This window comes from Delphinapterus leucas, chromosome 11 (assembly GCF_059928025.1).
Source record: "Delphinapterus leucas isolate spDelLeu-1000000601 "Yukka" chromosome 11, BTC_Dleu_Yukka2, whole genome shotgun sequence".
Lineage (NCBI taxonomy): Eukaryota > Metazoa > Chordata > Mammalia > Artiodactyla > Monodontidae > Delphinapterus > Delphinapterus leucas.
In genome coordinates this window covers 44,832,447-44,846,408 of record NC_143139.1, presented here as the reverse complement: position 1 = coordinate 44,846,408, position 13,962 = coordinate 44,832,447, and the positions used below count along the sequence as shown (strand labels likewise).

The window sequence follows — 13,962 nt, the reverse complement described above, 5'->3', positions numbered from 1 at the left end:
GAGAAAGCAGCCTTCCTCCACCCTCCCACCTCAGCATTCCAGGCCATTCTCCAGTCCCCTTCCCCAATGATGACATCTAACGTTTTTCATCTCAAAGCTCCCAGGAATTAAGAAGGAAAATTCAAAGTCATATAGCTTCGCCTTCCCCCACCCGCTACACCCCCCAACACAGCCCTTTCCAGGCTACTGACAGAGGCCCTGAGAGGGGGAAGTGCTCATTTCGGAACCCAGGCTGGCAGCCCGCTGGATCCTGGACCCAGGCCTTCAAGCCCGGTCTCCAAGGGCCCAGATTCCACACCCAAGCAGGGGGCCCTCCCGTGGCCCTCTCTCTCCCCACCACAGCCATCCCCCCTGTCCTGCCTGCCCTCTGCCCAGCGGGGCACCCCTGACCCGGCTACCCTTCCAGATGCAGAGGCCACTGCAAAAGGACCCCCGCCCCCTTTTGCAGCCAGTAAACAGCAAATCCGGATTCCTTTACAATTCAGATGTGTTGTGTGGGGGGGTGGAGGATGTAGGGGAGGCAGAGGCCCTCCCCCACCAGAGATAGGAAAAGAAGGCCTCTAGATGTCAGGATCAGAAAAAAGGGGATCCCTCCTCTCCCTTCCCAGGCCTCTGGTCTTTGTTTGGGCTGGGGGGGTCCCAGAAGCATCATTTGCCCGGGGCCCCTATCCTCCAAATTGGACCCCCATCCCCACCCCCAGTCAGGCCGCTGCTGTGTCAGCTGGACTGGGATAACAAAAGGCACCCCCTCCCGCGTCTCCCTTTCCCATCCGAACGCAGGAGTGGGGGCTGGGGAGTGGGTGTCCCCAGGGGTCCAAGGGGGCCGCGGAATCTCACTCACCATCGACAGCGGCCGCGACCAGAGCTGAGAGCAGGGGCAGCAACAGCAGCAGCGGCGGGGTCAACATGGTGTGGGCTGATGCAAGCAGCAGCCCCCTGCCCTCTGGTCCTGTTACTTTTCGCCGTCGCCGCCCCCCCCAATTGGGGGGTCCCCCCTTTTCCTCCTTCCTCCCTTCTCCTCCTCTATTCTTATCCTATCCTTCAGCAAAGCTCACCAGGGGTCTGGGTGAAGAGGTAGAGTTCGGAGCCCCTTGGGGAGGGCCTGCAGACGGGGGTGCACCCTCTGCCCCCAAATCCAAACCCTTCACCCCCGGCTTTTCTCTTCGTTCCTCTTTTTCCCCCTCCCGGGCGAAGCTCACAGCCCCATCTCCGAGCCGCCTCCGGCTGCAAAAATGCACAATTGGGAGGAGGCGGGGTGGGGGAGTGGGGGGCGTGGACCGGGTGGGGGAGCCTTCGGAAGGGGCCTGATGGAGCTATGGGGTCTCCCCTCGTTTCCGCCTCCTCAGTGCACGGGCCTGGAGCTCGCACCACTGTTCCCCGGACTGAGGTGCCGCGGGGCGGGCTGGGGGGGGGGGAGAGGGAGGGGACCGGGAGAGGAGGGAGGGAGAGAAGGGGCGGGGAAAGAAAAAAAGGGGGGGGGAGAAAGAGCTACGCGGCAATCCTGTGAGTGCGCATGCGCCGATTTGGCGCGCTGCCCTGGGGAGGGGGAGTCAGAGCGGCGACCAGATCTGGATCTCTGGCTACCGGTCCGAGAGCGGGGGGTTCCCGGGGTCCCGCTGGCTGGCTTTGGGCCTGGAGCGCCCATTCCCGTGACTGGGCCTTTCTCCCTTGCGCTCGGGAGCTGAAGGGGCGAGGGGGGTTGGGCAGGGGGGGTTGAGGAGAGCTGAGCGGCTTTTCTTTGAAACTCGGTGTCTTGCCCTAGAATTTCAGGCCCCGTCTGCGGATCCAAGACCGGGAGGTCTGGACCGAGGCCTGATCTCCTGGGGGAACCCTGACTGTGCCTTCCCATGACTGGGGTGGGGTCGGGGGCTGCCAGTCCGCGGGGAAGATGCGGGGAGAAGCTGAGCTTTGATTTGGAGACTTTGTAAAACCTGGACGGGGATTGGGGCCTGCGGCGGAGGGGGGCGGGGTGGGGGAGGGGCCGAGACGGCCTGCCCCAACCTCGCTCCCGGACTTGGAGTAAACAGGGACACCCGCCGGGACACGCCGGAGCTTGTCCGCCCGCCTAGGGCTTGGGGATGGAGCCCACCTTAGTGCCCGCCCCGCCCTGCTTGCCTGGCACCGGGAGGGGCAGGCCCTGGTTTGGAGGGAGGTGAGTCACCAGCGGGTGGGGTTAAGTAAGTTCCACCCACCTTCGCCCCAAGAGGTCGGGGCTCATTTATTTTTTTGTTTGGTGTTTTGTTTTTTTATACCTTCTGACTGGCTTCCCACCAAGTCGGGGTTTTAGATTCCGAGCAACAGGGATTTGGAATAAGATGAGGGACTCTGGACCTCTGTTTCCAGGCCTCGAGTTCTAAGGAGGTGTCTGCTGAGTGCCGGACCTTTGTCCCAGCCTGAGCCCGTAAGGGAATGCTGCTTTGAGTCCACAGGGCGCCGGGCGGTTCCCAGAGCCCAGTGAATGTGCTTCTGGCCACTGCCCCCTTCTGGGCGGTGTTTTAAGGCTGTACCTTAGGTGTCTGACTTTCTGGTGTCTGGAAGTCAGAGTTCAGGGAGACAGCAGGCGACGCCAGAAATTCACATTAGAGATGAGGGAGGCTTGCACCATCCTTCTCCCTTTTAAAGTTCTGTTCAAGGAAAGGCCCCAAATCCTCACGCCAGCCTGGCCCTGGCAGAAAGTGGAGCAGCATGGAGGACTTGTCTATTGATGGCAGTGAGAGCAAGAGAGGAATCCAGAAGGAGCTAGACCTTTTCACCAAACCAGAGCTTCCTCCTTGCTCACGTTGCTCAAGGCCAAGGCCAAGGCCACCTGCCTTTAGTCTCCCAGGCCAGAAACCTCAGACTTACTGCCAACTTGTCTTCTGGGCCTTTCTCTCCTATACCAATCTTGGAAACCTGTGCTCAAGATTTGTCATTTTTTTCCTTTGAAATAGAGTTCAGATTTCCTCCGTTTCCACTGCTGGAGTTTCTCTGGGCAGGGGTGGGGTCTTATTCATCCTTTCATCCAGACCTCATGGGCTAACACAGTGGTGGTCACATGGCAGCGACTTACTAACTTTTTAATGAACTCCTACTAGGTTCCTTCTTCTCCCAGGACCCTCTCTCCTTGTTGTCATCCAAGTGAAGTCAGATTGAAACAGACTTCAGACGGCTTTGCAAGGAAAAAGCTAGCTGGAGTGACCATACGTAGCCCAAGAGGGTTATGAGGGGGCAGCCCCATTCCTCTCCCTGATACCTGTCTCATGCAGGTGAATCTTCCTGAAACTGCTTTCCCTGTGTCTCTTCCTGGCTGGCAAACCTCTACTGGGTGTCTATAGACAATGGAATCAAATGTGGACTCTTCTCCCAGTCCTGGCCTCCCAATATCTGGCCTCAGCCAGCATATCGACACTTCTCGTTTGCTACGTCCCAACCCCTGCTATCTCCTGAATGTGAATGTGTGTTTATTTTTATGAACGTTATATTGTAAAAATGGTAATACTTAGTGGTTGCAAAACTCAGAGTATAGGAAGGTACAAGATGAAAAGTAAACTTGCCACTACTCTCCATACTCCCATTCTTCAGTCCCACCCTCAGAATAACCACTACTAAGAGTTCCTTGGGTCTCCTTCCAAGAGGTTTTTTTTTGACATGATAAACAGGGAATTCCTTGGTGGTCCAGTGGTTAGGACTCGGTGCTTTCACTGTCAGGGGCCCAGGTACAATCCCAGGTACAATCCTTGGTCAGGGAACTAAGACCCCACAAGCCACTTGGTGTGGCCAAAAAAAAAAAACGATAAACAAATATAAACATCTTTTAAAACCACAAATGAGCTCATACAGTATATACTGTTCTGGAACTTGCTTTTTTTTCAGTTAACTCGTCTTGATCCCTTTCCACATTGTACACACACATCTAGCTCACTCTTTGTATTGGCTACTTGGAATCTCCTTGCTTGGATACTCCACAGTCTACTGGGATTGTTGGGCCCTTGGGTTATTTCCAATGTGTGAAGTGCTGAGGTTGTCTCTATAAGACAAGAGAATGCATATTTCTGCTTGAGCCTTTAATTATACTCTTCTCTCAGCTGCTTCCTACCCTCATCAGCAAGGCTCTCCTGTTATTCTCACTCTGCCCATCTCTCCTGTCCCACATCAACTTGCTCTCAAGATAGCCTCAGTACCGAGAACTTAGCACTTAATTTCGAGGGTTCTGTGTCCACCATCAGACCATAAGGTGGTCCCTAAGGGCAAGTAACACGCCTTTTACTTCTTGTATCCACCCAGTGTTAGGACCTCTTGATTGTTCAGTGGGTAACCTGACAGGAGCGTTAGGACTAGGGGAGTCTGCGCTGGTAGAGGAGACAATCGTAACTAAGTACCATCGAACGGGATGTGACTGGAAGCATTTTCTCCGTATTTCTCCTATAGCACCCGTTATATAGTCCCTCTCTCCCTCAGCTTCTTCTCTTTCTCCCCACTTCTATTCAAAGAAGCTTTTTCCATCTTCAAACCCTTGGGTCGGAATTGTAACCAGATAGAGGAAACCAAGGAGGAATTCTCTGCAATCCATGATCGGGATATCAAGAATGGTGACAGTGGGCAAAGAAATTGGTGGGGAGGATATCCCCTTATTTCGGATCTCCCAGCAGATTATTAAACATCTCCCTTTCCTGTCGACTGTAACAGGCACTTGAGATGGGGCATTAAGGGGGCAGCTCTGGGATTGAATGTCAGGCCAGAGACTGACACCACCTAGCGGTCAGCTAAAGAAGTGTAAACAGGAAGAGTGTCTGAAGGGTCTGGTGGAAAGTGGGAAGAGAACCAAGATTTACTGAGTACTTACCATATACTAAGTCCATGCAGTGGATTTTACATGGATTAGCTCATTTAAGTCTTATAACCGCCTTGTGGCATAAGTGTTCTTTTCAGTTTGTAGATAAGGAAATAGAGTCTCAGAAAAATTAAGGAATCTGCCCCAAAGCACAGTGCAGATTGGAGCCCAGTTTTCTTTCATTTAATAAATATTTATTAGGTACCTCATATGTGCCAGTTACATTGGTAAGCACTAGGGACGAGAGATGGAAACACACAGTCTCAGCCTTCAAGAAGTGTACAGGTTAGTGGGGTTGTGCAACTAAATCACTGACAATTACAACAAAGTACCTTAATGCCTGTGATAAAGGTACATGGCACAGAGGGAACCAGGGCAGGATACCTATTCCAGATAAGAGGGTCAAAGCAGGGCAGAGTAGATGATACCAGGCTATGTGTTGAAAGAGAGGAAGGAGATGATAAACAATGACAGAAGGAAAGTGTGTTTTAGGCTGGAGGACAGGCAAAGGCATGGAGGCATGAAGAAGTTTAAAACATTTGAGGCAATTATGGTATGACTGAAGCTTATTGGGGAAGATAATGGATGAAGTATCAGGGATCATAATCAAAAGGGTGCTTTTAGCCACACTAAGGACTTAGAATTTTTTTCTAGAAGTAATGGGAAGCCAGGTGAGAAATTGATGAAGTCCTTAACGCACAAGGCACAGAACTGAAGAGGAAGAGGATTCCAGGTAAAGAGGTAGGATCAAGTATATTAATTAGTTTATCATGTTGGCCTAGAGGATAGTGACAGGGAAAGCTGAGTCTAGAAACTGTGGCTCACATTAGAATGTTCTCAACTTCTCAGATTTTGGCAGCACATTAGAATCACCCAGGGAGTTTTAAAATCCCAATGCTGACAAAAAAAATTCTCAGTGCCAGAGAACTTGTACTACTTGACTTCAAGACTTATAAGCTACTGTAATCAAGACACTATGGTACTGGCATAAGGACTGACAAACAGATCCGTGGGATAGAATAGAGGGCCAGAAATGACTCACACTTAAAGGTCATTTAATTTTGATGAAGATGTCAAAGCAATCTACTGGGAAAAGGAATATCTTTCTAACAAATTGTGCTGGAACAACTGAATATCCATATGGGAGAAATAAGTAAATCATGATCCCTACCTCACACCATGTGCAAAAATTGATTCAAGATTAATGATAAAAAAAAAAAGGTTAATGATAGACCTTAGCCATACAAGCTAAATTATAAGGTTTTTAGGCGAAGACACAGAATATCTTCATGACTTGGAAGTAGGCAAAAATTTCTTATGTTATAGAAAGCAATAACCATAAAACAAAAAAAATTGATAAATATCAAAATTGATGCTCATCAAAAGACACCATTAAGAAAAATGAATAAGTAAGCCAAAAGGTAAGCAAAATATTGATCTCACAAAGAACTGGTATTGGGACTTTCCTGGCGGTCCAGTGGTAAGACTCCACACTTCCATTGCAGGGGGCGTGGGTTCAATCCCTGACCAGGGAACTAAGATCCCACATGCCATGCGGTGCAGCCAAAAAATAAAATTAAAAAAAAAAAAAACAGGTATCCAGGATACATAAAAAAGTTCCTATAACACAGTAATAAAAAGACACCCCATTTTAAAAAGATGGACAAAAGATTTGAACAGATACATCACAAAAGAACATGTATGAATGCCCAATAAGCACATGAAAAGTGCTCAGTATCTCTAGTCATCAAGAAAATGCAAATTAAAACCAGTGAGAGAATTCTCCATACTCACCAAAATGGTTAAACTTTAAAAAACTGACAATACCAAATGCTAGTGAGAATGTACAGCAACTGGAACTCTCATACAGTGTTGGGAATGTAAAATGTACTATAAATTTGGAAAAATATGTAGCAGTTTCTTATATAACTAAGCACATATCTACCCCATAACCCAGCAATTATACTCCTAGTTATTTATTCAAGAGAAATCAAAACGTATGGTCACACAAAGATTCAAAGAATGTTCCTAGGGCTTCCCTGGTGGAGCAGTGGTTAAGAATCTGCCTGCCAATGCAGGGGACACGGGTTCGAGCCCTGGTCCGGGAAGATCCCACATGCCGCGGAGCAGCTATGCCCATGCGCCACAACTACTGAGCCTGTGCTCTAGAGCCCACGCTCCCCAACAAGAGAAGCCATCACAATGAGAAGCCTGCGCACCTCAACGGTAGCCCCCGCTCCCCACAACTAAAGAAAGCCCGCGCGCAGCAAAGAAGACCCAATACAGCCATAAATAAATAAATAAATAAAATTAAAAAAAAAAGAATGTTCATAGTAATTTTCTTCATAATAGCCAAAAACTGGCTATGGCCCAGGTAGCTATCATTTTTTTACAAAAGGATAAACAAACTATGGTATATCTGTACCATGGGATACTACTTAGTAATAAAAATGGACACACTATGGATACACACAACAACACGATAAATCTCAAGACATGGTGAGTAAAAGAAGCCAGACATAAAAGCACATCCTGGTTTTTGTTTTGTTTTTAATTGAAGTATAGTTGATTTACAATGTGTGCCAATCTCTGCTGTACAGCAAAGTGACTCAGTTATACACATATAGACATTCATTTTTTATATTATTTTCCATTATGGTTTATCACAGGATATGGAATATAGCTCCCTGTGCTATACATTAGGACCTTGTTTATCCATTCTAAATGTAATAGTTTGCATCTACCAACCCCAAACTCCCAGTCCATCCCTCTCCCTCCAAAGCACATCCTGTTTTATTCCATTTATATGAATTCTAGAACAGACAAAACAAAGCTACTGTGGAAAAAATTAGAACAGTGGCTCCCCCAGGGGGTGGGGTGAGGAAAATGACCTACATCTTGGTAGGGATGTAGATGTTATACAGCGACCAAGTGGTAGGGCAAGGATTTGAACCCAGGTTGGCCTGGCCCCAGAGGCCATGGTTTTAACCACGTTACATTGCTTTGCCCCTCGTATGCTGCAGCCTTGAGTGTGGATGAGGTTACAAGGAAGTGTAGCCTGTGAAGACAGGAGACCGAGAAAGGAGCACCCAGACAGGTACGAGGAAGACTAGGAGACAGGGACCATGAAACCCAGTGGGGGAAGAGCTTATTCAAGAGTGGCTAACAGTGTTGAATGCTGCTGAGCCGTCCAGACAGAAAAGGGACAGGTCATCATTCTAGGAGGGCATGTGTGACATGGGTCAGAACAGTTTCTTTGGACTGGTGGGGGCAGTAGCCAGCTGGCAGTGTACTGAGGAGGTGAGGAAGGGAAGACAGGGAACGTGAATAACGTTCCCAAGAAGCTTGGCTGTACCGGGGAAGAGGGAAAGGCAAGACAGTAATTAGAGTGCTAGTTAGAGGGCTGGAATTTCCTTGCAGAGGCTCAATCCTGATCACAGTTGGCTCCATCCAGAGATGCCTGCTTTCACCCACCCACCAGGGCTGCTAATTGTCCTTCTGTGAGGTGAAGGTCTGTTGGCCACAGTAAGCCCCTGACAGCCGCAGGGACCTTGACATTTGGGACCTTGAGATCAGCTGACCCCACCATTGCTCACATCCTGTCATCCTTGGCAGGCCTCAATGGGCGTTCACCCTTCTCCACTCAGCCTAGTGATTCCTCTTCCTGACCACCCTTGCACTGCTCCCCAATCCCTTCCTTGCACAAGGCACTGGGTCACCCTTGGCTCAGATTATCCTTGCCCCTCTTTGCTTGTCTGAAACATGGCTCTTCCCTGAGGACACTTTTTTTTTTTTTAAAGAGATATCACTTATTCTCCCAAGTGGACAAGTTAGGTGGTGGTGGGAGCAAGGGCAGTCAGCCTGCTCTGTGCTCTCCATTTCTTATAGTCAATGTGGCTCCACCAAAGTCTCAGTTAGGGATGCATCGAGCAGCAAGGACCAGAAAACCCAATTAAAGGAGATTGAATAAAGAGTTTTAGAACAGATCCAGGGCTGGTTGATTCATCAAGAGTTTTCTACCACTTCACGCTGATACTCTGTCTTCAGTGGTTGATGGTCTCTTTCCTCACAGTTGCAACATAGTTGCAGCTATTCCAGACATAACATGTGGACTTGACATTGAAGAAAAACAAAATATTTTCCAAGATCCTCCCAAAGTCCTACTGGCCAGGACAATGGAAATACCATGATTGACAAGACCGATGAGATTCATCCCCTAAGTGCATGGGAAGGGAACATCTGTATAAAATCCAGATTTTGCCAACAAGGGAGAAAGACACACTGCTGAGCAGGCATCATCAGTGTTTGCCCCGATAGTCATACAAATTCCTCTTCCTTTTAAGGGCCAGCTATTTCACCTTCCATTGAGAAGATGTGTAGCATACTGCTTAAGGGCAACAGTGCTTATGCCAGACTAACTGGGTACAAATCCCAGCTTACTTGCCAGCTCTTTGGCCTTGGGCAGATTACTTAAACTTTCCACACTGCAGTTGCCTCATCTGTAAAACGGGTGCTATCAGCACCATCCAACAGAACTTACTGTGATGATGGAAATGTCCCACGCCCGTGCTAATAAAGTAGCCATTGGTCATCCGTGGCTGCTGAGCATTTGAAATGAGACTAGCGCACCTGAGGAACTGAGTTTTTCAATTAAAATTAGAGAATCACAGGGACTTCTTTGGCGGTCCAGTGGTTAAGACTCCCTACTCCAAATGCAGGGGGCATGGGTTTGATCCCTAATTGGGGAACTAAGATCCCACATGGTGCAGCCAAAAAAAAAAAAAAATTAAAGTCATATATGGCTAGTGACTACCACATTGGGCACATAGTTCTATTTCACAGTATTGTTGTAGGATAAAATGTACAGTACTTATATTATATAAAAAGTAGGAATGAAAGTAACACATGAACCCTCACTAAACGTTATTACTTTTGCTGCCATCTGCTGATGGGTCATTTGCCCGCTCTCCTTGAAGAAAGACTTTGGCATATGACTCACCGTCTTCCTGGCCACCTCAGGTCTTTAGCAAATCCAGGTGGCTTCAGTGTTCATGCAGGTAGTCTAGCAGCACCCTGGCCTCTTGGTTCTTGACCTCCTCAACTCCAGTGCTCACCTCCATGTTGCCATAGCCACTCACTCCCATAGCCGTGACCTCTGCCACACCCTCCCAGAACTCGGAAATCTCACCCCCTTGTCTCCGACCAGCCCTTCAGTTCCTTCTTTCCCTTGCTCCCAGGAAGGCTGATCTTTAGGTTGGTTGAGACTTCCAGTTCCTTGACTCTGTTCTTGCCTTTCCCACTGGCTCCTCATGTCTTTACTTCTCTTCCTAACCGGCCTCAATTCCACAATGCTTCACTTCTCCTCCTCCATCACATGGTCTCCTTCTTCATTATTATTAACCTTCTGAACAGTTCTCCTGGCTTCAGACTTACTCTTTAAATCCATCTTCCAAGCTGCAGCCAGGGTGGTCTCTCTACTAAATCTCATCATATTACTCACCTGCCCTAAATCCTCTAATGTTCCCTATTGCCAACTACTACCATTTCCAGAAGGTACCTTGCTCCCACAGTATCCATGCTTTTGCACATGCTAGATCCCCTTCCTGGTTTAACTCTCCTCCTGTTCTTTGCCTCGGTAACTCCTGAGTCTTAATTTCCTTTAAGATTCAGTTCCGGCATCACCTCCCTGATCTCTCCTAACCCCTACCTAGTTTAGGTGCCCCTCCCACATGCTCTCACAGCACCCTGTGCTTCACTGGAATCACAGCCCCAATTATGCTGTTGTATCGTTGTTGACAAATCTGACTCCCCCTCTCAGCTATAAGAGCCTAAGAACAGACACCCAACAAATTTTTTATTGAATTAACTGGACACAGATTCTGGGAGGATGGCTTTTGTTTGCTTGCTATCAGTTTGATTCACTTTTTTAAAAAAATTAATTTATTTTTATTTTTGTCTGCATTGGGTTTTTGTTGCTGCAAGCGGGCTTTCTCTAGTTGCAGCGAGCGGGGGCCACTCTTGTTGCGGAGCATGGGCTCCACGTGTGCGGGCCTCAGCAGTTGCGGCACACGGGCCCAGCAGTTGTGGCTCGCGGGCTCTAGAGCACAGGCTCAGCAGTTGTGGCGCATGCCTAGCCGCTCCGCAGCATGTGGGATCCTCCCGGACCAGGGCTCGAACCCGTGTCCCCTGCACTGGCAGGCGGACTCCCAACTACTGCACCACCAGGGAAGCCCTGATTCACTTTTTTAAAGGTGGAGGGATTTGAACATGTTTATATGCTGAGGGTAAAGAGCTGTAATAGGGAATTCCATGGTGGTCCAGTGGTTAGAACTTGGCACTTTCACTGCCATGGTCCGGGTTCAATCCCTGGTCGGGCAACTAAGATCCCGCAAGACTCAAAGCACGGCCAGAAAAAAAAAAGAGCTGTAATAATTAGCAACTGAGAGGCTGGAGATTTGGAGGATGGAGGGGACAATTAATGGAACAGTGCCTGGGGAGGCAGAAGGAGAAGCCCTGAGCACAGGTGGAGAAACATACTTTGGGCAGGGGCAGGGACAGAGACACCCTCTGCTCTGAGCCTGAAGGGATAGTGCAGGTGCTGATGAAATGTCTGTTGGCAGACAGCAGGAAACTGGAGGAGTTTCCAACTGATAGCCTCCATTTCCTCTAATCTAAATGGTGAGTTGGTATCAAGGTGGATGGAAATTTGGGGAGAATAGAAAAGACCTGGGAGACAGAGCTGCCTAGGGGCCCACAGCACCTTCCCACACTTCTTCTGTGAAATTTTCCTTCTATCCCTCAATCCTCCACAAATCCCAGGCTGCTGCCCAGTGCTCCTGAATGTGGCGCGCATTCACCTTGTCTGTGAAATATACTAAGCTCCTGCCATCAATCCATCACTGTTTAGTCCTCATATAAGAGAGTGTATGTAAAACAGCCCAGCAACAGGTACACAGTAAGCACTCAGTAAATGGTAGTTTTTGTATTCACTAGTGAGGATGAATTTTGTTTTTTTCTAGCTGCATAGCAGAGTTTACAGGATGATATGTGTCCCCGCCCTCTGGGAGCTTATGTCCTTGTCGGAGAAGGATGTACCCATAATTAAAAAGCAATGCAAAGTGATATGTGATGGTTACCAACATCCAAATGGTGCTTTGTTTTTGATCACAACCAGCACTGAAAAGTATCTTTTACATGAAGACCTAGAACTCAGATAAATATATAAAACAGAAACAAATTTCATTAGACACCACTTATCCTCACTTTGTGTGATGCATTCTGATATTTTCTATTCTATCATGCTTTGTTTTAAAAAAGTGATGGTCAGTGGACTTCCCTGATGGCGCAGTGGTTAAGAATCCGCCTGCCAGTGCAGGGGACAGGGGTTCAATCCCTGGTCCAGGAAGATCCCACATGCCGTGGAGCAACTAAGGCGCATGAGCCACAACTACTGAGCCTGTGCTCAGGAGCCCGCGAGCCACCACTGAGCCTGCGTGCTACAACTACTGAAGCCTGCGCGCCTAGAGCCGGTGCTCCGCAACAAGAGAAGCCACTGCAATGAGAAGCCCGTGCACCGCAATGAAGAGTAGTCCCCGCGCTCTGCAACTAGAGAACGCCCCCGCGCAGCAGTGAAGACCTGACACAGCCATAAATAAATGAATAAATAAATAAATTCATTAAAAAAATAGTGATGGTCAAGGCTCACTGTTATCGGTTGAACTGTGTCTCTCGAAAATTTGTATATTAATACATTGAATTCATATATCCCTCAAAAGTTCATATTCATATGAGGTACCCCCAGTACCTCAGAATGTGACCTTATTTGGAGATAGGGTCTTTACAAAGGTAATCAAGTTAAAATGAGGTCCTTAGGGTGGGCCCTAATCCAATATGACTGGTATCCTTATAAAAAGGGGAAACTTGGGAATTGCCTGGTGGTTAGGACTCAGTGCTTTCATTGCCGCCGGGGCCCCAGGTTTGATCTCTGGTCGGGGAACTAAGATCCCGCAAGCTGCGTGGTGCAGCAAAAAATGGTGGAAACTTGGAGACAGACTTGCGTATAGGGAGAATACCATGTTAATAGGAAGATATGGCCATCTACAAGCCGAGGAGAGGGGCCTGGAACGGATTCTCTCTCTCAGCCCTCAGAGGGGACCAACCCTGCCAACACCTTGACCTTGGACTTCCGGTCTCTGGTACTATGACACAATGAATTCCTTCTGTGGTCTAAGCCATCCCCCACCCCCACCCCCAGCTGTGGTGCTTTGTTATGGCAGCCCTAGCAAACGAATACACTCACCAAACTGATTTTGTGACTCACTATTGGGTTGCAACATGCAGTTCATAGGCTACAAAATGGTTTTTTCCTCTGCTTTCCCTCATGCGATCCTTACAGAAAGTGGAGGGGTGGTGGGACCCGGAGGAGGGTGAGGCAAGCAAAGCGCTCACTCTCAGGGTCATGCAAATGGGGGTGTCATTACCAGTAGTCTAGCCAACCACTCACTTGCACCACCTGAAGATGAGTGCCTTCTCCAATTTGGCACCCTCGACACCTCACCCTGGCCTAGGCCAGGTCAAGTAGGTATAGCTTTTGTCTCCATTTGAGGGGTTGACACACAGTCACAAAGCTTTTAAGTGGAGTCAGACCCGTGTCAGGTATGCCTCTAAATTCCTTTGATGACATCACAGTGTCCCCATCAGGGCAATAAGTTAGAGAAGATGATAATAAATATTGTTTTACCTCCAGTACGTGCTCCTCGCCTTCCTACCCCCCAAAAAGAGCCAAAGTTCACTCCTCTCCTCCTCTTGCCAAAGTTCTGAAGGACTTGGCCCTCCGGAGACCCTTAGATGGCAAAGCCTGAATTCAGCCAATGTCTGTGGATGTCTGCAGGCAGAGTGGGCACCCGGGAGCACACACGAAGTGCAAGTGTCGTGAGTGCCTTTGTGCGCATGCTGCGATACTAGCTGTTTAAACCCATGGACAGGTTGCCTGCCTGCCATCTCCACCCCGGCTCTCCCTCCTTTTCAACTGGCTGCCTTCCAGACACAATAAATACATAAACATACCTCCAATAGCCTCTGCCTTTGTGGCAGTAATATTACCCTCAAATCCGGGGACCCTATGTAGGATGGAGGCCCTTCTGTCTTCCTCC

General features: G+C 48.5%; 1 protein-coding gene across 5 annotated transcripts in view; it reads right to left on the bottom strand.

The window, feature by feature from the left end:
• The window catches only part of LRP1 (LDL receptor related protein 1), a 79,711-nt gene extending 78,305 nt beyond the window's left edge, over positions 1-1,406 (bottom strand). For all 5 annotated transcript variants that reach the window (XM_089920890.1, XM_089920891.1, XM_089920893.1 and 2 more), the window contains exon 1: positions 842-1,406. In XM_089920890.1, the coding sequence (XP_089777016.1) occupies positions 842-908 (67 nt within the window). In that variant the 5' untranslated portion in view covers positions 909-1,406. The remainder of the gene's footprint in view (positions 1-841) is intronic.
• Between the last annotated feature and the right edge of the window lie 12,556 nt (positions 1,407-13,962).